The 26,284-nt window shown below is 40.5% G+C and overlaps 1 protein-coding gene across 2 annotated transcripts in view; it reads left to right on the forward strand.

The window, feature by feature from the left end:
* Window positions 1-26,284, forward strand: part of osbpl10a (oxysterol binding protein-like 10a) — an 81,706-nt gene that overhangs the window by 36,979 nt on the left and 18,443 nt on the right. For both annotated transcript variants that reach the window (XM_078267509.1, XM_078267508.1), the window contains 4 exons: window positions 4,172-4,412; window positions 9,267-9,397; window positions 25,465-25,614; window positions 25,754-26,252. In XM_078267509.1, coding sequence (XP_078123635.1) covers window positions 4,172-4,412; window positions 9,267-9,397; window positions 25,465-25,614; window positions 25,754-26,252 — 1,021 coding nt within the window. The remainder of the gene's footprint in view (window positions 1-4,171; window positions 4,413-9,266; window positions 9,398-25,464; window positions 25,615-25,753; window positions 26,253-26,284) is intronic.

Below are 26,284 nucleotides of genomic sequence, written 5' to 3' on the forward strand. Positions count from 1 at the left end.
AGAGCAGATGGTGTGATCATTGAGCAAAACAAACACTCATTTGGTGCTTGTGTTTTCTCTATAGGCGGAGAATACAAAGCCCTCTGATGTGTGATTCATTTTTTTTTCATTTTTGTTGCTGCTCCCTGGGACCTGATTCATGCTATCATTTAGTTTCTCTCTCCACATCCTCTATTCCTTCTCAGCCTTCCTCCCTTCCGCTTTCCTTCCCTCCTCATGTAATTTGTTCTCCCTCCTTTATTCATAACAGGCCCATAAACTTGTCTAACGGTTTTGGCACAGGGCCGGGGGATGCTGGAGTCAACAGTAAAGGAGTGTGCTTGCACTGTGATTTATGCACCCCTATAGACAATAGAGGCCAGAAAGCTGCTGTGTGCTGATTTATCATTAGATTTATGCTCAAACAGTGGCATCGGGCACATTGTGGTGTACATCCCATTTATTTTCTGGTCACTATCTCTTATAATATTCATAAACACCACTCTGTTACTTTTCCGTAAGATGTCCCCCCACCCAGCTACAGATGCATACAACTTTGGCTCTTTTTCAAACAGTCATGCAGGGGAAGTGGTCTTTGCACCTCAGTGAATCTCCACATGATCTGCCTCCTCACTGCCCTGTTGATCCCCGACCCGCCAGCACTCACTGACCCATCCGCACACCAGGCAGGAGGCTCAGACATACAGTGGGAGCAGCAGCTTTATTCTCCATTTCTTGTTGAAGGTTCAACTTGTTTGGAATGTTTTTGTTTCAACTTTTGTTTCTCTGTGTCAGCAACCGCCGCTGTGCCTATGCAGTAGTCTCATTAATTAATGAAGGGTCTGTTTGGTTCAGGTAGTTTCATGTTATTAAGAACCAATTTGGATCTTGACGTTATTTACACTTTGGAACCTGGTTATTACAGTAACTCCAACATGACATGATGGTGGCATATTGGATAGTAGTGGCATAGTATGTTGTTTTAAATCTAAATAAAAGATGCCTGCAACACAAAATACACAAATATTTTTCATTTATTTAAACCAAATAATACAAAAAAATGTGCATTTTAACAAATGACTCTTAGATTTTTTTTGTAGGTTGGCATAACCTCGAGGCATGATTTTGATTACATTTTCAGGAGCCATCTATGTTTTTCGAATAGTATCCTGATACATTTCAGTTTGTAACATTTTTACAGAATAAATACACAGCACTGACATTCGTAAAATATATTCAGTGTAGACTAAAAGTCTTTCACATGGTAACGTTAAAGTACCAATATATTGGTGAAGTCTTGGTTTGAATACTCAGGCCATTGTCATGATGTCACCTCCCATCCTTCTGTCCATCCATGCACGCATCTGTCTTTCCACTGGCTGTGTGACGGTGGGAGTCAGACCACATTACCATCTCTTCTCAGCCAGCTTGTCATGGCTGATGCGAACTAATCAAACGCCTTGACTCTCAGTGCAGCAGCACCACTGGGCACTTACACTGCAGCAGCAGAGCTGGATCACTGGGGTTAGGCTATTTCGGGAAGCATCACTGGTCCTGTTGGCTCCAGAGAGAGGTGTGTGTGTGTGTGTGTGTGTGTGTGTGTGTGTTGGACCTTGTACTCATGTTGATTAATGTGCATTGTTCCTTTTAAATAAAGAAAAGAAAAAAGAGATGTCCTTAATTAAGCAATAGCTCACGACAGGCTGTGGTATCACGGACTCAAGTGAGCTACTGCTTTTATAAAACGGTCATCAAGTATGGCAATATGAAATTTATAGTCACATTCCAATTTAAATAGATTTTTATTAATATAAAATCGTGTTCACAATAAAATAGGCCCTCCTGGGCTGGCTGGCTACATGCACATAGCAAGGCGATTGCCATTGAACACAACGAAGGTAACGCTAGCCTACACTAGCAGCTAGAATAGACTACTTATTTTGCTTAACCCAAAAGAAAGGCACACAATTACACAAACTACCTACCTACCGGTCTAATCAGACAGCAGTAAAACAGCAACTCCTTGCGAGGTAAAATTACTGTTTTTGTCAAAGGAGTCTGGTGGCTTTAAAAAGAGCATAATGTTAGATAGCGGCTTCAGTTCTAACGGCAAGGTAAAGTGGTGACAATATTCTAAATATAGCATACAATTAAAGGGATACTTTGTCGATTTTAAACCAGCTCTGTGTCATGGCACTGTGTGTAGATGAACGGCTTCCCTCCATGGCACCAGCTATCAGTTCATTAGTCTCATGTTGTTTTTCTCAGATGCAGAGTGATACTTATTGTGCAAAGGAATTTGACGTCATAGCCGTTGTATATGGTTTTTATATCAATCTCAAATCAACCAATTGGATTGCTTCATTTGAGCTGCCCATTTTATAATAACCATATAAAACAGCTCTGCCGTTTAATTCCTTTGGACAATAAGTATCACTCTGCTCTGTGAATTTTTTTTTTGAGTTCTAAGAGCTGAGCCAACTAGAAATATCTCCCGTTGCCAGGTTGTATCAAGTCTCGCTTTGCCAGACCATCCACACGGTGCGGAGCGGAGGAGGGTCTGGCTAGTCCACACAGCATTCCGGGATGGAAGAAAAACGTCATGGGCAGGGCTAAGCTCCACACGGACCCGCTGCAAAATAGTAGTTCATGCATCCGGCGGAATTTCCTGCGGCACCGGAGCAATCCGGGAAGTGGAACGTAAGGATAGAGAAGGATATAGACTAGGTCGTATCTAAGGTCCGTCCTACTTACTGGAGCAGTGAACAATGTTTCCATTGCATAATAACCTTATGTGATAGGAATGATTGTTCCAGGTGTTAGTCAAACCCTCAGGCAGAAAATGTATGCTTAGAACGGTTTTGCTTCAGTTTCTTTGTTAAACCATTTGCATCCAAACTGCAGTTTTAGTATTTATGTTTTAGTATTTCTGTCTTTCATGTGTTAATCATGAAAGCTGAGTGACCTTGCAAAGAGCACAGGATGTATCCCTGAGGGCAGAGCGCATAATGTGGAGGAGATACCGGGCCTGACCACAGATGAGAAGAAAAGCTACTGATTGCATGAACAGAATAACTAACTTGACTCCCAACTCCTTTAAAAAGACACTGTTGTGAACAATCTTCAGTCATTTTTCTGTACTTATGCTAAAGTGCTGTAAACTGACTCTACTTGCTGCAAGTAAACAAACTTTTAAGAGAATTCCAGTGATTTTGTCCATTCTTTGATAAATAACTATCTATCATAACAGGTGTTATCAGGGAAAGATTTGATTGCAAAACGCATTAAAATATAAATGACCGGTCTTAAAAAATGACAAGTGGCAAGTGACCATGGTAACTAGTTTCTTCTTCAGTATTTTAACAAGCAAACAAGCTAATCTTATTTGTTAAGGATTTGACACATCTTATCACAATGAAACACTAGACTTGGGACTAATTAGGGCTTCAATTCATGTGTCAACTGTGAAAATGCACATTTAGCGATGAAGGTGGAGTAATGTAGTTGTTCTTATTGTCAACAAATCACACGAAAAGACCAAAAATAAATGTGTTACTCTTTTTCTCAATACTTTCTGACTTCCCTACCCTGTCTTTGGCCCAAAACACATTGGTTCCAACTTAAGACATACATATTTAAAAATGAGCCACAGATCTATAGTTTCAGCATCTAAAAATATAATTTCCAAAAACCGCTGTGCACTGTAGTTTTTAGCAGACTTTATTCAAAACCTAAAATACCACCATCTTAATCTTTTAAAGGCAAATACATTTAATTACCCACTGAAGTTCTTGTTCCTTAAAATGAATGGTTGAAAATAGAATGACAGAGAATAGCAAACATCAGGAAAGAGCAAATGCTGCCAATGTACAGTGAGTGAAAGGGATAGTTTCTTTTATATTAAATGATATATTGTACGTTACTCACTGGTAAGGGTATAGATTTCCTAGCCATCCAGTGGCCAGGATTATTTTTAATGTTGAATTAAATGTAATGTGTCTTAAATTATTGTCTGGTAAAGCTGGCTGAAAGATGCAGTTACAGGACTCATTGTCTCAGCTAATATACATCTGCATCCATCCACTACCTGTGAGTAAGTGATACTATATCATGTAAAATAATCTTAGCTATCTCTAGGTAATGTGACTGTTGACTGTGTATTTTAATGCTGTACATATTTGTTGTCCCACAGGTGATGTCCCAAGCAGAGGGCCAACAGAAGAACCTGGTGCAGTCCATTGACTCTCTACCCACCAGAGGCCCTCTCTCCTGTCTGGACCAGGACCTGCTGCTGCTCAAAGCCACTTCGGCCGCCACACTCAGCTGCCTGGGAGAGTGCCTGAACATCCTCCAACAGACCCAGAGCCACAGCCAGGCACCACCTCAGTCCCACGCCTCCCAGTGCAACTACGCCGCCCATGGAGCCCCCTCCGGTGAGTCCGCCCCTGGCCCTGTTCCAGTGCTGCTACTGGAGCCCCCGACCCCTCCATCTCCCCCATCCCTCTTGTCTTTCCAGTGTCCTCTTCCAGAGCCCAGTGGCAAGGGCCATCTGGGGCAGCTGGACTGTGGTTCTTGTCCCTGCCTGATGGGTACCATGAACTTCAATGTTTGTAGTCAATGTTGTTGAATGTTGCATTTGTGCGTTAAATTGTTTTATTTTGTTCCATATATGTTGTTTGTCATAGTTTGTAGTTGTTGGTGTTGTACTGTGCTGTTTTCAATTCATTATTGTGTCCCTTCAATGTCATCAATTGCATTGAAATGCCAATTGCTCCTTAAAATGGAAGTGCCAAGTACAAGCATGAATGTGAAGTGTGTTTGAACATAATTTTATTGTCACAATTATTTACAGAATCCTTGAAAGCATTTCAACTGTTTCCCTACATGCATGTCAGAACAAAATCAGAGTTTATGTGTGAAAGAGTAAACCTATGACTAATACTATGCACTTTTAAATCTCCTCAAAGGATAAAGTCTTTGCCTAAGGAATCCACACTGGTGCCTAAAATGTCAGACCTCTGCCATGTTTAACCAATCTCTGTGCAAGATCACTATGGATCCAATAAAGTTGTTTCAATTTAAACCATTTTCAACCTGAGGCTGGTTCTATTGGCATAACACTAAGGATTAGGATGAGTGAACAGTGCCTAAAGGTGGAAGGTTGACCCTAAATACAAAAAAGCTAATTGAAAATCAATGAAACGTTGTTGACTAATCCTATTTCCCCAAATACAGAGGAATATTTATTATCCATTTACTGTCTCCAAGTTGATATAATACAACACCATAAATGTTTTCTCCAGGAAAGACGAGAGCTGATTTAAAAGTAATACTCGACTGAAAATCTATTGAACACCAAACACTCTGACAATGTGTAGCGTGCTCTTATTGTGGAAGATGGCAGATGTAGTCAGTTTAGATTTACAGCAGTTACGATGGATCCCAAAGGCCTTAGAAATGTCTCAAACACATGCAGCATAATCCACTTTTCTGCTTTTGACAAAATAATCTACCATTTAGTAACTGTTCTGGACCTTTCATGGAAATGTAGAAATCCAAAATGGACTTGTACTTATTGTTACTAAATGGCTAATAAAGCCCATTTTTTGTTGGCAAAACAAGGATTGTTTTAAATAAACTGAAGAAGTGGATTGTGTTGTAGGAGTTGTTTATGAAGTTCCTGTGAATGTTTTTGACGCTGTTCCACCGAAAAAATTAAGGATACAAGTGGCCAAAATGAGTTTTCTTTGCAAGGCGGCTGGACTCACCCTAAAGGTGTGAAAGCGAGGCGAATTTGAACGCTGAACCTTTCTGCACCTTTGCACTCCATGTTGATTCACTCCAAACAGCGAATGTACCAACTGTTAGGTGTAAGCTAGATAGTAATGAACTCACAGTGTGTCGTGCAGCTCAGCCTCTGTCTGATGTCAGAACTCACCAGGAACTCCATTTCTTTCTAACATTTCCCTTCAGTTTATGTTTAAATAACTAAATCCCCAGGATAAGCCTAGATGTCTCAGTTTGCGCTGCCCCATGCTAATTCACCTCACTTGCTCTGAACAGACCTTTCAAGATATAGTTAGGAGCTTAAACATATGCAAGGAACTCAGTGTAGCACCACTCCTCCTCCTTGTTGAAGGGAGTCATTTGAGGTGGTTCGAGCATCCGATTTGAATGCTTCCTAAACACCTCTCTGTGGAGGTAGTCCAGGCACGTCCAACTGGAGAACCTGGGGCAGACCCAGGAGATGCTGAAGGGCTGACATATCCTATCTACTTTAGCTTGGGAACACCTTGGGTTCACCCCAGGCAAAGCTGGATGACAAGGCTAGGGAGAAGGATGTATTCGCTACCTTGCTGCTGCCACAGAGCCCCGGACCCATATAAGCAGCAGAAAGTGGATGGATGATTTTGACGCATGTTTTTGTTGTGACTTTGTGGTCCCCAGTGGAATCCATTGTAACTGCTGCCATCTTTTAGGTCCTAAAGATGCATGTTATTGGTGGAGCATTTAAGCCAAGAAGTTGTGTTCCACCTCCATCTATGACTTTGGGAAGCTCTTTTGGGGTCTGGTTTTGGGTGGGTGCCGGATACCCGCAAATCTGCCGGTCCTCACAGTCTTTTGGTCTTCTCTTTGCGCCAACAGTCACGCTGCCCTGTACCTGTTCATCAGACAGGGGGTGGTGTGGAGTGGGACCACCGGGCCGCAAGTACAAACCTCTTTCCTTCCGCTGCCTGGCTGATATGTCCTGTGGGGGTCCAGCTGCTTCCCGCTTCCGGCATGTACCCCCCACACCTCAGTGAGGAGTTTTTTGTTAGGATCCTCGGTTTTGCCGAGTGATGGGTGGCTTTGAGCAGCATCCAGATTTGATTCAGCTGATAAAGGGAGTGGCTGGCTGGTCGGTTGGTTGGTTGAATGGTTTTGTTATGCCCACACAGGAAAGCTTTGCCACTGCATGGGCAAGATAACTCTTTGGTAGAGAGCCGAGCATGAGGTTGGACTGAGTTTGGCTGGCACGTTAGTCCCTCCAGGCTCCTATTACTACAAAACCAGAGCAGCTTGTCTGAGTCAGCTCTAGTAATTGCAAAGACAGTGCAGGAACTTGAAGGATCTTTGTAAACAACCAAAAACCTGCCAGTCACAAACCACACAGCATATTATCATAACTGATTGCAGAGGATCTTTGCTGCTCTCTGTAGATCCCCTCTGTCACTGCCATAAAGAGCTTGAAGCCCAACCCTCTGTCTCTTTCACTCCACACGCAGAACATTTTCCTTTAAGGAAATTAAAATCCATAAAGGAAATTTACTTTGCTAACTAGCCCCTTTGCAGCTTAACATAAAGAGAGAAACAGAAAGTAGATTTGTAGGGTAAGAGTTGTATGTGAAAGCATCACAAAATCTGAATCAATGTCACAGCCCAGAAATGGAAGGTAAAGCCATTGGAAACATCTACTGCATGAATGTTTGTTTCTCCACTGTTTGATCTACGAAGGCCTTTTGATTCACCTGCATGCCACTATCCAATGGCCCAGACATCCCCCTGCAATGTTTCTACTTCTGGTGTTCATTGTGACATCTCAGAGAAAAGTATGTCATATATTATATATATTATATAGTATATATAACTATTTCCAGAAATGTTTGCCCTAAAACCCTATCTTGAAATGAACTCCCAGGATCCTATTAACCTCCAAATATCTTAAGAATAACCTTTTCAAAACATTCAATTTCACTGTATTTACAACTCACTCACACTTTACTCACCTTGGGCCAGAGCCACCACTGCTCATGTCTCCATGAGAGTCCAGTATTGTTGGAGAAGGTTCACTAACACGTTTTAGGTTCCTGTGAGTCAAACTGTCTGTTGACCAAAATAGAGACCCGGCCTTAGGGCTATTTCAGCTCATTTTGTCGAGACATACTCGCGTCAGGCTCTGCAGCATGTTGAACTATGTCAGCACAGCTTGCTTCTCACTAATGGATATCATAGAACGGCTGTTGGTGCATTAGACTTTTAACCTAATTTGAGTGTTGGGGCTGGAGAGGAGAATAGCCTGTAGTACCGATCCATTTACAGTACTTTGAAATGTGATCTACTACTGTGATTTATATAAGAAGCGTTTAAATGAGGCAACTTGTAGCTTGGTTAAAGTTTTTTTATTTAAAGGACAGCTAATCACATTATCTTTAGTTTCTGATAAGTCTGGAAATACAAAATATCATCAGCGAAATAGCTCTGCATTAAATACAGCACAATGTTAGAAGGGTGTCAGAGGCGGTGACAAAATTTGATGTCTGTTTTTAAGGTTGTAGTGTACAATACTGATATCCTGTATCAGTATTGTCACCATTGGTTCCTCTTAAGTAATGCAGTTTTCCTATGTTTGGCATGAGTCATAATGAGACTTTTCACCTTACGACATTACATCATTTTGTAACTTATTGACCTGTAATTCAAACTCAAGGCAACTCTAAAATTAGCAATTGCTAGATGTGATTGAAATCAACATGGCAATATTGAGAACATATTCTTCCTCATAATATCTGTATAACAAAATATGGCAAATGTGTGCAGAATCTCACATAATCAATCAATCAATCAAATTGTTTAGTAACATTAATTTGGACAGCACAATTTTGTAAAAAAAAACAAAACAATAATGCAAGAAAAATGAATTATCATTTCTGCATGTCTGACCTTAGTTGAGCCAATATATAACAAGACCAGGATACAAAAATAAACAAATATTAAATTTAAACACACACAATTTCCTGATGTCTAGTCTCTGTTAAAGCAACACTAGATCACTTTTTGTAACTTAAAATAATGTTTCCAAAATCGTTTCAGTGGTTCATCAACTCGTAACAGGGTGAATGGCACTTCTGCATTCGTTTTGCGGCTCTCTACTGGCTATAACCGCACTATGCAAGTTTGCCAGATCGGGTAGCGGATCTGTAGTTCGAATGAGACATAATGGGACAATTCCACTTACAACCTGTAGGGGGACTGAAGCGGGAAAAGTTCTCTATTGTTGCTTTAATAACACACCCTCACTTCAGTGTCATTTAGGAGAACCTTAATATTGAATGTCAGAAATGAACATATAGAGTGTGATATGAGTTGTCTCTGTGTTCCCTCTTTCATTCTTATTATAAATTTCATCCAACCCAAAATTGAGCATTAATACTCACAAATCAAGAGTACAAATCAAACAATAGCAAATCCCAAGTATCTCCTTGTCGCTGTTGTTAACTTTGTTGTTAACTAACTTTGTCGTTTTTCAGATGGTGTTCCTGTGTGGACTGTACCAAAGTCGCCCTCAGGGGAGCAGTTGAAGAACGGAGGTCTGACTCCTCTACGATCAACGGAGCCCTCTCCGGCCCTCAGGAAAAAGAGTCTGTCCCATGGTGCTGAGGTGAGAAACATTACGTCATGGTGTTAAACATCACCTCGGTCCTCCGTCTTGCTCTTCCTTCTTCCCATGTTGGCTTTGTCTGTTAGAGATCTGTTAGAGTTTATAGTGTCTCAGACGTGGGACCCAGAACACTGTGGCGCTGCACATCTAATCTAGGAGATAGTGGAATTGAAGTATTGTCCTCTGTGATTTCTGACGGGGAGCGTGTTTCAGGAAGGTTGGAGTTGTTAAGAAAATCATTTTACATTTAGTCATTTGGTTGATGCTTTTGTACAAGGTTGCAGGTGCATGCAGCAAGGCATAAGAGTGTAGGACGTGGACATTTTGTTTGTGATGTTTTGCCTTTATTGGATAGTGACTGTAGTTACAGGAAACACTGGGAGAGAGAAAGGGTTATGACATGCAGCAAAGGTCACTGGCTGGAATCGAACCATGAACATTGCATTTATATGGTACGCATTGTAAACATTATTCTACCACGATGCCCCTACAAGCATTAAATCGCACTGGGAAATTAATCTTAAAGGAGAATTCCGATTTTTGAGTTTACATTTTTGAATTTAAACAATGTCTGAGTTGAAAACACTCTTGTTGACACGTAAGGGCCCTGTTCATATGGCACAGATATATTAATTGCATTTTGTGTCTGTTAAGAGGCACAAAGGCACTCTAAAACTTGCCCGGACCACTGCCGTTTTAGCTCAGGGGATGCTTGTAGTACATAGCTGCAGCTTCTCTGTGTTACCTGCAGTGATTCGGGTCGGGGTTTTTCTATCGAAAGTACTCGCGTAGCTATAGCGATCAGATTAACATAAAAATTGGCCGGAATTCTCCTTTAACCTTGTTAAAAAACCTTTGGATTACCTGAAAAACACCTTGTCACAAAGCTAAGATAACAGGCCTAGTTTAAAAAGGCATTAAATAGGTTGCTTATCAGCAACTAAGTCATTAGTATTTATTGTCAGACTTTCCAAAAGCCTTTGAAGCTGTGCTTGCTTTAAAATGCTTTACCATTTTATAAAAACACTTTTCTTACAGCAGTAAAGTGAATTAAAGTGAAAGGCTACTTGCAAGATAAGAAACGGTATATAAAACTGAATAAACCTACTTACCTCTTACATTTTATTCTGTGGGGATACTGTAACGCCCATCAAACGAATACACATCTTCCCAAACAATAAAAATGGGTTAACAAGGACATGAAAATCTGCCTGGTCCAGAAGAAGAAGGCCTTTCTGGAAGGAGATAAACTCAGGGTGAGGGAACTGGAGAAGGAGTTTAGGAGGAAGTCCAAGTTGGCTAATATTGATGAAAAGAACAAGGTGGAGCACAAGTTAATTTCTGGGAATGCAAGGGAAGCATGGCAAGGCTTGAACATCATCCTGGGCCCCCCCAACCCCCAGCTCCAACCTCCAACCCCTCTTTATTGACGAGCAGCTGGTGACCTCCACACTGCGCGTCAACTCACACAAGGCATCTTGGCAGGGTGCTGAAAGAATGCTCCACTCAGCTAAGTGGCGTTCTCACCAGGCTGTTCCAATACCTCCTGGACTCTGGCTGTGTCCCTGACCAGTGGAGGGAATCCACCATCATTCCAATCCCCAAAAAGGCACCTGATAAGGACCTAAAGGACTACAGACCAGTGGCACTAACATCTGTGCTGTGCAAATGTATGGAGAGGGTGGTATGTAACCTCCTATCAGGCATGGTGTCAGACAAGCTGGACCCATTCCAGTTTGCCTACAGGGCAGGACGTGATGTGGAGGATGCGAGCCTCACACTTCTAGACACTGTCACCAAAAACCTGGACTCAGCACACCCACACACCAGGATTTTATTCATGGACTTTTCCTCAGCTTTTAACACCGTGAGCATAGATAAACTTCTACATCACCTCTCTGATCTTCAGGTTCACCCAACACTGACCCTGTGTGACTAAAAGTTTTCTGCTGGACAGACCACAACAGGTGTCTTTTAATGGGGTTAAATCAACCAAGCTTATTTTAAATACTGGACTCCACCAAGGATGTGTTTTCATCCCCAAATCCTCTTCTCTGTGTACACCAACAACATCTTGTGTAACAGTGAAGGTATGGCACTTTTTAAATATGCTGATGACATTGCTTTGGTTGCACATATGTCTAACATTGATGCCCTAACTCGCTACCAGCAGGCTAGTAAATAATCTGTCCCAAACTTTTGTTGAGCTCTCCTTGGAGCTCAACATTACTAAAACGAAGGAGCTATGCTGTGAGGGCAGAGACAAGGCATCACCTCTGTTCCAGCCACTTAGCATCCAGGGTCAGCCAGTGGAACAAGTGCAGGTAAGTACCTGGGCACAGAAATAGACACTTCCCTGTCCTTCTCACAACACACAGACACAATATAGAAAAAAGCACAACGTCTCCATTTGCTCAGAAAACTCAGATCTTTTTAGATTAGCAAGATTGTGTTAACTTTGGTTTACCGCTCCCTCATTGAATCAGTTCTCACTTTCAATATCTCTTACTGATACAGCCAACTCACCATCAAACACAAAATAAGACACTCACATATAGTGAATCACACTGCCAAAATAACTGGCTCCCCCCATCCCCCCCTATCTGAGCTGTACAGCTGCTTAGTGATCAGGAAAGCCAACCTGATCACAGAGGACCCCTCTCAACCCCTCCACCACTCCTTCCAGCTACTACCCATACTCAACAGCACAAAATGAACACCCCATGTCTTGTTTTTATATGTCTGTGTGAATGTCTTTTTGTGACTGGAGCTTTGTCAAAGAAAATGTTCTGTTACCCTTGCGTAACAGACAATAAAGTATTGTCTTATCTTATCTTAAAATATATAAATAGCCACCCATTCATTCCAGTGGACTGTGAACAAATCTGTGCTATTGATGATGTTGAGGCAGTAGTTTTCTGGATTTCTGCCCCACTTTCTTTTCATTTTCTCATGTTTGCCCTTGTTGCCCAGCATGAGAAGCACTCATCGCTTCTGAAAATTTTAACAGAGCTGCTGTCAAATAAGTGGGTCACACAGTATAGAGCTGGATCTGAGCCGATCCCAGGAGGGGCTTCATGAATTCCTGCCTTGCCTGCCTGCTGCAGAGAGGGGCTGTCCAGACCACCCTGTTTCATTGACAGGAAATAGAGGCCCCATGACTCTGACGAAAATGTTTGCCAGTGGGTGGAGAGAAAGAAGGGCAGGTAAAAGTGTGAGGTTTAGAGGGTTTTGCTTTCTGTTCCAAATGGAAAGCAGACGTCTTAATAATGTTGTTAAAATGCTGATTATTAAAGGTCCAATACATAATATAATTACTGTAATAAATCCAAAAATAACTCCAATTCGTCATCAGATATTAAGGAAACATGTTAAGTTGAAATGTTATCTTTTCTGACAACAATGCTAATGCCAGTATTCTCTCCTTTTGAAATTTCCGTTCCGTGATGGAATTTCTGGTTGTGTTTTGGCCTGTGTGTTGTTATCAACTGCCCAGTTTGACAGCCAGATATACCTATACGAACAGGATCAACGGAGATAAATTCTGCCCGACCTAAAAAAAACGGCATGTTTCTAACAATTGCGTGACCAGAGATGTAACAAACCCTGGGTAAATATTGGAGATGTATTTGAAAGATGGAGACAGCTTAGAGCCCAAAAGGACGCCGAGTTGGCTAATTTCCAATTAGTGATCCCGACTGGTCCTGGCTAATGCCGCCACGCTAACCCTGCTAACGTCGGAGGACAAGGCAAGCGGGCCACCGCTGTTTACAACATGTTGCATGTCTGCAGCCGTAGCTGACAACGGTGAGTTGTTTTAAGCCAAGAGAGGGGGGCTGTAAATCGGGAAGATATGACCATGAGTTGCAGTGTGTTTAGCGATTGTTGCCGTAATTCTAAGCCAATAAAGTGTGTTCAGTCGGGTGGAGAGGACACGCGTCTAGAAACATTGTTGTGGATGCTCCTTCAGCGTGCTTTGGAGGAGGGTCTGGCAAAGTGAGACTATGGATCCTGCGGTCTCAGCCTGGCAACCTCTGTGAACGTCGAGTCTGGGTAGGAGGGGGCGGGGGAGACGACTCTCTCCAGTATTTTGAATTTGTACTGCAGTAACTATTATAAACACTAGCTGTCTTAACTTAACTTAACTTAACTTCAAAGGACAGTATCCACCTTTAAGAAAATTATTTTTATTTGTGTTATTTTTGATGGTGTGTTTTTCTTGTTTCCGTGGATACTAATTATGTTCAGTTAATAGCTGAAACATGTTTCAGTTATTTAAAACATCAGCATGTTAGTTTTTATTTACAGTCTCTCAGAATTTTTAGACTCACCCCTTCTACACTAAGTCAGTAATTTTTGTGTAAACCCAGGAAAAAATCTCTCTCTCTGACATTTTATCATCTGTGTAGACCCCCAATGTATTGTAAAAACAGCAAATCATAATCTGTAGTTGAAGAATGCAAGGCAGGCTGAGGGAAAGGTTAATTGTAACACATGAACGATCATAGGTGTAAACATGATTGTTTGGCTTCCAAAGAATTTTACTACATACAGTCTTTCCTCTATGTTGATTAAAATGTCTGCCGCCACAGTATCAGAAATAGGGCAGACGCAAAACAGGGTTTCCGCTATGTACATGTAGCAGCGGCGTACCGCATCTGCAGAACCGTCTTTTTCTTTGTATGTCCACAGTAGGTAAGTAAGTAACTTATATAGCACCTTTCAAAAGCAGAACGTCACCAAATGCTTCACAAAAGAAAAAAGCCAACAGACATAAAAATAAAAGACATATAAATACAAACATTGGAAAATTAAAACGCTATAAAACAGCAGCTGTTTTTTTCTGTCAATTTATTGTGGTTATACAATAAATACGAGTTACACCAAAGGTATTGTAAAAAATTAATAAGTACAATACAGAATTCACAAAAGTATACGTAGACGTCAAATTAGTGACATTGTCCCTTATGCCACGAAGAAACAAGTATCACCAGTGAAAGAAACAACTCAATAATGAATCAACCACAGTGAAAGTAAAAATATAAAATTTTTAGTATTTTACAAAAAATAGTCAAATACGTAAATTAACGGTCACTAAGAAAGTACTAAACTGCTACAGTATGGAACTTTTCCAGTAGGTGTTGCTATAGCAACAGAATGGTTACCTGATGGTCACCAGTAACGTTGGTTGTTCATTTGAGCATCATGTAAACACACCTCTGTCCATAGATATAAAACAATATATATTCCTCTGTTACATGAATCACATTGGTCTTTGTCATCCTATTATTGAATAGCAGAATAATGGAATCCTCAGCTGTGAATAACAGGATGAAGATTAATGGGGCAAGTGTCATCTCGACAGCATTTACTGTCACGCCCGCTCATAATAGCCTTTCTGTCAAATGTTAAACTTGGGTGATTATTTGTCATAAATCTCTGTTGTTAACCATTAAGGGAACCGTCTGTTAAACACTCATATCCTATAATGGGCTGACACACATTTAAATCTAACCACAAAACAAGGTACAGGGGACAGCAAGGGACATTTTACCCTTAATGTGAGCAGTGAAGCAGCACCCTGCCTAACCGCCACGAGGGATTTAACTGAGCTGGCAGCTAACTATAATCTGGAGGCACAAAGATGTAATCTGTCATGTTAATGAACATTTTCTATTGAGATGTGAGTGTAAAATGGGTATTACAGTGTGGCTATGGAAACCCATTTACAGCTAATTGTCAAGCAGTTCAACATACTTCATGGTGCACAATTAGGAGCAAGGGAGGCAGGGCAGCTCATAATGGTGATTTGGTACCTTTAAAGACAGTTCAGACAGTGTTATGGCAGATATGATTCAGGGGGGCTGAGCCAACCATATGCATTGACATTCCTGCCACAGTCAGTATGTTTCTTTCCACTAAAGAGTGCTATTAGGATACTGTGCTCCAGTAGTGAGTAATGCCAAGTCATACTTGTCATTAATTAAGATAAAGACATTAAGGAAACTATAACAATGACCATCTGGGACTTGATGGGACTGGTTTGATCATATTCCTATGGAGACCTATAAGGGACATGCAGGACATCAGAAACACTTTGCTTGTGTCACACCAGCAGCCACAACAATAAGACGTTATTAAGAATTAAACTGTTAACCGCACACATTTTAATTGACCAGAAAAATTCAAAGCTGCACTTAAAAATATTTTAAATTAACAGTGGAAAAAGTTAGGATATGTAATGTAAAGGTTTTGAGCCCACAGAGCTCCATCACCCCCTCAGTTTGGTGTAGTGTTTTAGCGTCTTTCAGCTCATTGTTTTGGTTTTACAGGTCACAACTCTACTACTTTGGTTCATTGGATTTAACATTCATCAAGTGGCAAGAAACACGACTCAGAATGAATGCTAATTTTGCTCCTATGTATGGATGAGCAACTGTTTGCTAACGCGTTCACAGTATCAACGTTTTAAGATAATATTTCAATATTGTTTTTAGCTTGCTCTGCTGCCCAAGAAAATAAATCTATGCAGGTTTAACTCAACAAAATTGCACATATTATATCTAATACAAATCTGTGTAAGAAAAAGACATCCAGGCCATCAAAATCCACTCTGCTTTTCTTTTCATTCATTTATTTCTGTTACTGTGTTAACAATGCTAGTGGTCTGCTAATTGTTTTGACTTTATGTAGAAAGCTGAAATTGTAGTTTTCTTTCCAAAACACGTATACAATATATTGCACTTTGCTCCTGCCTGCTCTTTGGCTCTGCCCTACAGCTTGAAACAGATTTCATTAGAGCCTTCAAAGATGTTCTGACTGGCGTTTGAAAGAGGGAAGGGCAGAGAGACAGAGGACATGCATTGCAGATTGTCAAGGTGCATTAGTTCAGCTTAACACTTGGCGTTTATTCATCTTTTAATGAGATTCAGCACCGTCATCCATCTGACTCCCTGTCCAGTCAGAGTGATGTTTTGTTTTGTTTTGTGTTGGTGTGAAGGAGATTGGACGGTTGAGGAGGGAGAGATTTGTTCTTGAGTTTTATTGATTTTTAAAATAACATTTTAACAGGGGGGAGTCGGTTTGTTTCATTATAATGTATATTGTTTGGCATGGTAAGATCTGGTAAAATTGTTGTTTAGCCATCTTGTGGTAGTGTATTGACTGTAGTCTATATCCACGACATTCCACTTCCAGGATTGCTCCGTTGCCGGCAGAAATTCCGCCTTATTTCACACATTCATGCCAGATATCCGTTGCCCTGGGCTTCCTTTGTGTTGGCATTTTAAACTCCGGTCGATTTATGAGGACTATGGTTAACTTGTTCTCAGATATCTGCAAGGTAAATTCTTGCAAGACTAAAACAACTTTTGAATGTACACGTTCCACCAAAACAAGTTCCTTCCCAAGGCTATTTTGCAGAGGTGCCCTTGCTCCGTACGGCGCCTAGCGCCGCCCATGGTGATTGTGATTGGTTTAAAGAAATGCCAATAATCCAAAGCACGTTTTTCTCCCATGCCTCCTCAGCACAGTGGAGGAAGGTCTGGCAATGCGAGACTAGACTGCAGTTAACCGCTAAATGCTTCGAGTCACTGAATTAGGAGGTTTCTGATCAACACTGTTTTAAATACGGTATTTGACATGTGTTCTTTAGAATGCAGCCAATAGAAACAAGAAAAAGTACTTGCATTAATGAAATTTTGTTGTTTAGCTCCGATTTCAGTATTTATTGGTCATGGTCAGATGTCAACTCACTTTAAATGATGGACACTATTTCCAGGTCTGATACCACTGAAGGCCAGTTCCTGATCTAATCTTCAATTTATAATGTTGGATGTTTGCCAGTTTACCATTTCCCCTGTAATCTCGTGAGTAGTCTTGAGTGCAAGGAAGAAAATACATTACCCCAGAATAATAAAGGTTTTCTATTTGAATTATGTAGTACCACAGTGTCGTTTGATATTCAGTCCAAGTATGCAGCCAGCAAGAGTAAGCATGGGTGCTTGTGCTTGACTGTGAGAAAATGGAGGACAAATTGCTTGCGCTTGCAGAAATCCGGTCGGTTTATGCATTTGCAACACCATCAGTGCACTCCCTTGCCACACATTAGACCTGTCCACTTTATTACTATGGATATAAGCTGCTGCTGGAGAACAGGAAGTTAATGACAGACCTTCAGTAAGTTCTGTATTAACAGAGAAAGGCAGAGTAAAGTAAATCTTCCTTCCTATGTGTGCCTGTTGGTTAAGCGCTTTTACTTCTTGATATCCAGGTTTATCTGTTAAAGATAGATTTTATTTGATTTTTTTAAATTCCTTTTTTCTCTTTCTTTTTTCTTTAAAAAGCTTTATAAAAAGATGGAAATCCATAAACACATGAGGAGAAATAAAAATAACAAAACAAGGTCAGTTATATCAGAAGATTTTTTTAAATTTCCTGTCTCTCATGTCCTTTTCTGCATTTTGAGCAAAACACTCTTCTTTCCCTCTATTGCTGAGTTAAAGTTATAATTTCTACTTTATTCCAGCAGAGAGCAGCACAGTCCTCTGATGTTCAGCTCTTTTTCGTTATGATCCAGTCTGTTGCACTGCCAGAGGGAGATTTACACATGAACAGACTTGACATTAGTGTCTAATAATCTTTGTATTTATAGTTGCAACCTGCAAGGGAATAATGAATTTATTTGAACTTAATTAATAACATTTGTTTTGCTTCTAAACCTGCACAGCTGAAGTAATAAAAAGTGATTATATGATGGCGCCTAAAGTCTTAATAACAGGCATAAAGGTTCCATCAGTCCTGGAGTCAAAACATCAAAGAGCAGCGTGTTCTCAGCTGAGTGTGGAAAATAACAACCCATGACTCACTCTCTGTAATCCACTCTTTCTATTGAACTCAAGATTTAGATTAGGAAACTGGAAATGTCATATGCCTGTTGGAAAATACTTTCTCCTTTGTCTCTCACTCCACTTTCAAACACATACAAAGACATTTTGTAATGTTTGTATAAATGCTGCAACTTAGTTTAAAGGTTCAGTAGGTAACTTTTATAGAAATAACTTTTTTGTCGTATTTGCTGAAACTGTCATTATATATTCTGACAGTACTGCATGAGATAGATAATCTGTGAATAAATACCTTAGTGCTCCTATAATGGCATTTGCAGTGCCCATATGACTGCACGTGAACTGCAATCAAACTGTCAAATGAGGCAGCGGTGATCAAATATGAATTAAGATTCTGTTACTGCATTGCCTGTCTTGCCTCAGAAACATATTTTAGTGTACTGTTTAAATATAAAATGAAAAAGTTTGGTCGGCCGCCATGTTGAAAACAATAGCCAAAACCAAGCACCACCCACCGGCTGACCAGCACCAGGAGGAGGCAAAGGAACAGATTATCTGATTGATGTAGTTCTGTCAGGATATAGTGAAAGTTTCAGCAAATATAAAAGTTAATACAAAAAGTTATTACCAACTGAACCTTTAATGATCGATTCTTCGGGCTGTTTTTTACGTGATCAATTGATTAATTGTTTGATCCCTTGGATGTCTGAAAATAGAGGAAAAGAGCCCAAGGTGATGTTTTGTTTTTTTCTACTGTCTAAAACCCAAAGATATTCAATTTACTATCATAGAAAAAACAAAACATTCATTCATTTGAATTGCTGAAACCTGTAAATATTTTTATTTATTTATTTTGGGCTTAAAAAAGGGGTAAACGATTTATGCTGGATTAACAACAACAAACTCAGTTAACAATGAACACTCTGAACAAGGTGTTTAAACGATGAATATGGCATTATGCTTGTAGCAGCTAATGTAGCCTCCAGCCGCTAGCCTTTAGCAGAGATGAAAAGGGAGCGACAAATTCTGGTAAAATCATTTCTCCCTAGATGATTTTTTATTTTTGAAGCTGTTTTAAACCTCTTCAAATGACATTGCTTGAGACAATTTTTTTTTGATTTTGAAGATTACCTTCAATATGCTAATATATTGTATGCAAGTGTAAAGATTTGACATCAGACCATTGTTAAATACAACACCAGTCTTATTGTTATGTGCTTAGTGTCTCAAATTGTAGCTGTGTGGCGATTTCTACTGTTAAATTGTTCTACCTTTCATCCACAATGGCCTCAGGAAGACTCATGGTGTACAGTTTATTTTTTGTTGTGTAAGCATGTGTGTGTCTGTGTAAGTGACTACCTAACCACTTTGCCTGCATCGGCTGTATCTCTTATACTCTCATCAGATGCTGTGCTGATGAAACTGCTCAATGTAATTTATACATGAGGCACTGAAACTCACCAGCTCCACTTGCCTCATTTTTTCTGAAGAAGTGGGAGAGATTTGGGAGGTCTGATTCTGGCGCTTTCTCATTCACAACCATTCAAGTGGTGCATTTCTAAGCCTGTGCTTTATTTGTGGCAGATATGTGTCTTGTGCTGCATCTGGGTCACTTCCCATCACTTTCTTTTTTCAAGGATTTGTATTTCCCATTTTTTTAATTTTTTTTTTATACTTTGTCACTCCACTGCTTGTGTCACCTTTCATGGTTTTCAGGCATTCACTACTTTGCGTTTGCTTCAGTCTGATGGATTGTGTGCTCTGCTTCAGTAATATTTTACTATAACTCTGAGATTTGTGATTTTGCAGGCACAGTATAGGCATAAAAAAACCCCTGGGCTGCTTTAGCTCAGCTGTTTTGAAATACAACCTTGAGCCTAAAATGCAAAAAAAAAAATATGAACCTATTGTTGATCATTTACTCACTGTTGCGTCTTATCTCTGCACTACATATTGTATGTCCTAATTGGAGAGCAGTAAATGCAGTGCAGTCTGTCCAGACATCTGCGACCATTTAAATGCCTTTAAAGCTGCTAACCAGTGTAAAATTGCTACAGGTCTTATTAGTAGTTGTATACTTTATATACATATAAATGGCTGATGCAAGTTAGAAATAACCTGTACAGTAGCTTTGACATAAATGCTGAACGCCCTTAGAGGCTTTTCAGTATCTCCCTGAAAGTTGACATTCAAAACCCACCTGACATTTAACAGAGGAAGCTGAGCTTAAAAAAGGCAGGGATTCTTATTTGAATAAAGGATAAGTATAAAGCACATGGGCAGTGGTTGGACGTTTAGTGATTGTTTGACTAAATGTCAAACTATTGGGCAGGAAGTGTGTTTTTAAGTAATATTCAAATGATTGTTAGTGTTACTCGTTTAGACGTGGCTGGCTGAGGGTTTACTGAGAATGATGTGAAACAAAACACATACATTAAAATCTAATTTTCTCTGGGTGGAGACAGATAATTTAATTTGCACAACAAAACTGTATTGTCTTTTTTTCGACTGTGCCCAGAGGAGGAAAAATCCACTCTAACATATACCCTTTCGAAGGTAGATTTAGAAAGAGGACATTTCAGACGAGAGAACATAATGATTTCATAGCAAAAGGTTCAGGAGTTGAGTCTCATACAATTACACTATTCCCCCGCTTCTCAGATGCTGTTTTGACAAAAACAAAAGAGTGACGATGTTAGTGGTGATGATACAGGATGAAGAGGACGTTGGCCCTCCAAGTTTGGCCTGTTCAAACCAAGAAGGAAAATTTGTTTTTGAAGTGGGAGCCTGAGCAGACTTGCCCTATCTAAGCCTTCTGTAGACACCCACACTCTCCCCTGATGACTTGCCAGAGACAGAAAGATATAGAGAGAGGTAGACAGAAAATAAAAAGCAACTGAGAAGTATTTAAGCGAGAGAAAAAAGAGAACAGGAAGGGGGGTGTTAGGAGTTAGGAGAAAGATGATGATGAAACAGAATAGCAGATGGCATGAATGAGAAGATGAGGGAAGGGAGGGTGAATTAATGGAAGAAACAATGACAGAGATGACAGTGCGAGGGCAGAGGAAGAGAAAGGAAGAAGGAATCAAACATAAGATTGGAGTCAGTTGAAAGGAACTGTCAGACTGGCACTGATTCATAGAAGAAAATGGTTACAGAGAGACGAAGAATGGCGGGAGAATGTGAGATAGAGGAGAGAGGGATTGCAAAAAAAGTGTGAAGAGTAAGACAGCCACCCATGAGTTCCTGAAAAAGAGGTGACTACTGCAAGCTGATATACATACTCCTATCACATGTACTAGATACAGGCAGGAAAGGTGGAGGAAAAGTGGAGGTATAGAAGTAGGGATAAAGGCAGTGAAGCCATGTCAGAGGAGGGAGGAAAGCGGAGGATGTAAAAATGGAATGAGATGTAGGCAAATACAGCAGAGGGATGATGGGAGGATGCAGAGGGATAACGTCAGGGACTTTTCCTGAGCTTTTTTTCCCCTCCTCCCTGTTTTTCAGAGTGGGTGGTGAGTAGAGACTCTCTCTGCAAGTCACGCACAGCAGCTCACCACCTCAACTCAGCCACATTGTACGTCTCTCTAACAAGACCCAGGACTCCTGAAAGAAGGCTGCTCACTCAGTCAGCAAATTCAGTAGAGGAAGAAGAGCGTTTCTTTTTGTTTGTGGTGCCTATCAGAGCTTTAAACTCTTCAAAAGATACAGTTTTTGACAGGTTTTCCATTGAGAGTACCCCTCTTTTATTGGATTTTGGTTGCTATCCTGTTTGTGGAGCCAGAAACTTTAACTTCTCTCCATTTGTTGGATTTTTACTGTTGCGTGTGTTCATCTGAGGCCATCTTACTTTTCACCTTTTTGCCGATGAGGTCCAGTTTTATGCAGGTCAAGCCTGTAGCTACACAGCAATGTAGCGTGAGTGTTTCCAAGCAAACGTTGGTATTTGTGCATGGTGTAGTGTTGGTCTTTACATCTGTTTTGGATATAGGGTCAATAGTGTAGTTGCAGCCTAAGGGGTTATCCAGCGTTCACTGGGTGCAATTTAGCATTAAACATCACTGATCTGAAAATGGGAAGCATAGTTTTCCTCCAACACTGAGTCTTTGTTGACTTCATAAATTATGGAACAGACTGGCCAGCAGGGCTCGTTCTGTTGGTAAACATGTACATGTACAGCATCCTCAAAAGTGTTTTTAAATGGGTTTTGAATTGAAAAAAGGTAAAATACCAAGCTTATTCCCACTCTCATGGATAGGATGTCTGACTGAGATTATTGAATTAATGGTACACGTTTTTAATAAGTCAGCCTTTATAAAGAGATGTTATTAATTGCGTTATTAATAACATTATAAGCTTATTTTGGGATGGCAGCCTGTAAAAAAATGTCTCTGGCTGTTTCTATTTGGTAATAATGCACTTATAAATGCAGTGCAACTAAGTACATTTACTTAAGGACTGTACATAGTAATTATAAGTTGTTAATAAATTGATTTTGGTTCAAGTGAGCAGTCAAACCGTCCAAACACTTAAAGGTATTTTTTACGAACTGGCAATTTAAAGGTTGTTCTAACAAATGGCTTATAACTGATATATAAAGCTTTCAAAAGTGTATTTATTGTTATTAAAGCAATTATTGTAGTTGCAACATATAAACTATTTATAAAGGATGCCTCATTTAAAAGGTTGTGCCAATAAAAGGAAGGCCCACAGTAGCTATTAGCCAACCCTTTAACAGCCATATTTTTAAACAGTTGTGGACACCCCAGTGCATTGTAATTGTACTATTTTTATGTCAAGACTTTTATTTTGAAAATGACCACAATGGCTCAACAAACTAGTGTTTTTCTATATTACATGTTCATATTCATGTAACTTTTCATAGTACTAGCAGTCTTCAAAAGTTAAACTGAGTGCTAGCGTCCTGCAGGCAAAACAGAGGGTGGTATATATAAAATATAATATATATATAAAATATAATATAATATATGTGATGTGATGGATAGAAATTGCATGTTGAGATGACAAAAGATGTACTATTGGAATAACCAACATAAGTAGCAAAACTTTTTGTTTTGCACACTCTGTTCTCCTCATACTGTTAAACCATAAATCCAAACACTCACTGTACTTATTTATTACTCAAGACACAGTATTAACTTCTGGACAAGTTAAACTGCATTAAAAAGGCTTAGCTTATGACAACCACTAAGTCTACAGATAAATCCACTTGAGGGTTTCCGCTGAGATGCTCTGACCTCTTCAGCAGTACTTTCCTGTTGAAGCCTCTTTAATTAGTTAGAACCACTGGAATCATAACACACCTCCCCCTACCTCCTCTCTTTTCCCTGCTTTCACTCTTCTATATATATCACTCTGCACCAACCAGCTCCAGGGAGTCCTGTACTTGTGTGTTCAAGCATGCTCCCTCGTGTGTGTGTGTGTGTGTGTGTGTGTGTGTGTGTGTGTGTGTGTGTGTGTGTGTGTGTGTGTGTGTGTGTGTGTGTGTGTGTGTGTGTGTGTGTGTGGAGCTTTTGAAATGAAATATTCAGGTGACAGGCAGGCACTCCTGGAAATCTTTATTCAGTGCACTTCAAGCAATCAGGCAGCCAGGAGTTTCGGTTCCCTCATTCCCTCATTTTGCTGCAGCAGCTTCACTAAAACGAGGTGTCTACAATTTGGAAACCTGACACATATACATTGAATGTAATAATTGCATAGAGACAGATAGAAATGGAAGATAAAGAGCAGCGGGGGGAGGGGGGGTACAACCAGTTGTTATTGCCCACAGACTTTAGAGCACCTTCTGCATTATACATCAGCCTCTTGTGTTGTTTTTTTTTATCTTCCTTCCTGCCCCAAGTTACTGCAGGAGATATCAAAGGCATCAGCTCTTCTTTAACCTCAACTGGATCTGTTTCTAGTTGAATGCTGCAACACAAACAAAGGGCATACAGTATGTCCTCTTTGACCAATGCATACACCATGAAGGCATCGTGTAGGTTAGAAGTAAACAAGAGGCACTCAGGATACTCAAAGACATGTAGTGCTTCTATTGCCCATATGAAATGCTGAAAGTGGCTTGAAAGGCATGTGACATGGCTGAATGGAGTATGAATGGGCTTCATTGAAAAGTAAAAGAGTTTATGTCCTTTGGTATTTATAGGTTGCTTCTGTAAAAGGTCCTGTGCTGGCCTCTGATTGAGTGGTGTGACCTTATGGTTGGTATTGCCAGTTGAATGTGGGTGTTAGGAAATGGCTGCATCTTCCTCCTCTTGGCCTTTCCAAGTGACAGGTGTGACAGATAAAATAGAAGAATATTTTTAGCAGTTAATTAGTGGTTCCCTACCTTTTTACTCCTTGTCACAGGTTATATATGTCTTGAGTTGCCAAGTAAGGAGTGACATTCACTTCTTAGATATAATAATCTTTTTAGGGACCTGAAGCTGTATAAATATCCATCATTTCAGAACACAAAAAAGTAAATAGGATTATTTCCTCTCTTGCTAAAGAAAAAGGCTGGCAATAGTCTATTTTTTCTCACTGTTAACATATCCCATAAAAAGACCAAAACCAACAGTGAATGAATTAATCCTACACAAGTATCATCTGTGTAGTCAAAGTCTGATATATTGTAATCCATAAAAACTATTAGTATTAATATAAGAATAGTCTTGCATTGCCAGACCTTCCTCCACAGTGCTGCAAAGGAGGGTCTGACAGGTCCACACAGCCAGGATGGGAGAAAAATGTGCTCTGGTTATTGGCATTTCTTTAAACCAATCACAATTGTTTTGGGCGGTGCTAAGTGCCGTACAGAGCAACAGCGCCGTACAGAGCAACAGCGCCTCTGCAAAATGGACTCAGGAAGGAACTTATTTTGGTAGAACGTGTGTATGTTCAAAGGTTGTTTTAGTCGTGCAACAGAAAACTCAGATTGGACAGATAATCTAGCTAGCTGTCTGGATTTACCCTGCAGAGATCTGAGGAGTAGTTAACCATAGTCCGCATAAATCAACCGGAGTTTAAAATGTCAACACAAAGAAAGCCCAAGGTAATGGATATCTGGCCTAAATGAGTGAAATTCGATGGAATTTCCGTTGGCAACGGAGCAATCCCGGAAGTGGAACGTCGTGGATATAGACTACTATAAGAACACATTAGCGGAGGACACAGTCTCACCGATGAATTACATTTTCTGTTTTCTTTTTGTTTTCATAGCACCACCAAGGGCTGGAAGACATCAGCCCCACTGAAGAGGTGACAGATACGGAGGATAACGAAGAGGAGGACCTGGGTGTCCTGGACGACCAGCGGAGCGTCATTCTCCACCTGCTCTCCCAGCTCAAACTGGGCATGGACCTCACACGGGTAAGGCTATAAAAAGAGGCTTTACAGACTCATGAAAATATAAGGTTTGTTTGGCATGAATTGGATGTTTTTAGTGAGGTAATTGTTGTTTTCTGAGCCTTTTCCCTAAACAAATCCTATCTTTTCCTTTGTTTCATAGGTAGTGTTGCCTACCTTCATTTTGGAAAAGCGATCACTACTGGAGATGTACGCCAACTTCATGGCCCACCCTGACATGTTCCTGTCAATCACAGCTGGGGCCACAGCCGAGGACCGAATAGTCCGATTTGTTGAGTACTACTTGACCGCTTTCCATGAGGGGCGGAAAGGTGCCGTGGCCAAGAAGCCCTACAACCCTGTGCTGGGGGAGACCTTCCACTGTTCCTGGGAAGTGCCTCGGGACAAAGTCAAACCTTTGGTCAGATCGAACCAGGGGTCCTCTTGGGAGCCGAGCAGAGGCCCCAACAACACGCTGCAGGCCGAGGATTCATCAGGAGGCTGCTACAGAGTGCGATTTGTGGCCGAGCAGGTGTCCCATCATCCACCAGTTTCTGGGTTTTACTGTGAGTGCAGGGAGAAGAGTATGTGCGTCAACGCCCACGTATGGACCAAGAGCAAGTTCATGGGAATGTCTATAGGTGTGTCCATGGTGGGAGAAGGTGAGCTAATTCACAACTCATAAAATACTGTA

The sequence above is a fragment of the Sander vitreus genome, chromosome 14 (genome assembly GCF_031162955.1).
Source record: "Sander vitreus isolate 19-12246 chromosome 14, sanVit1, whole genome shotgun sequence".
NCBI lineage: Eukaryota > Metazoa > Chordata > Actinopteri > Perciformes > Percidae > Sander > Sander vitreus.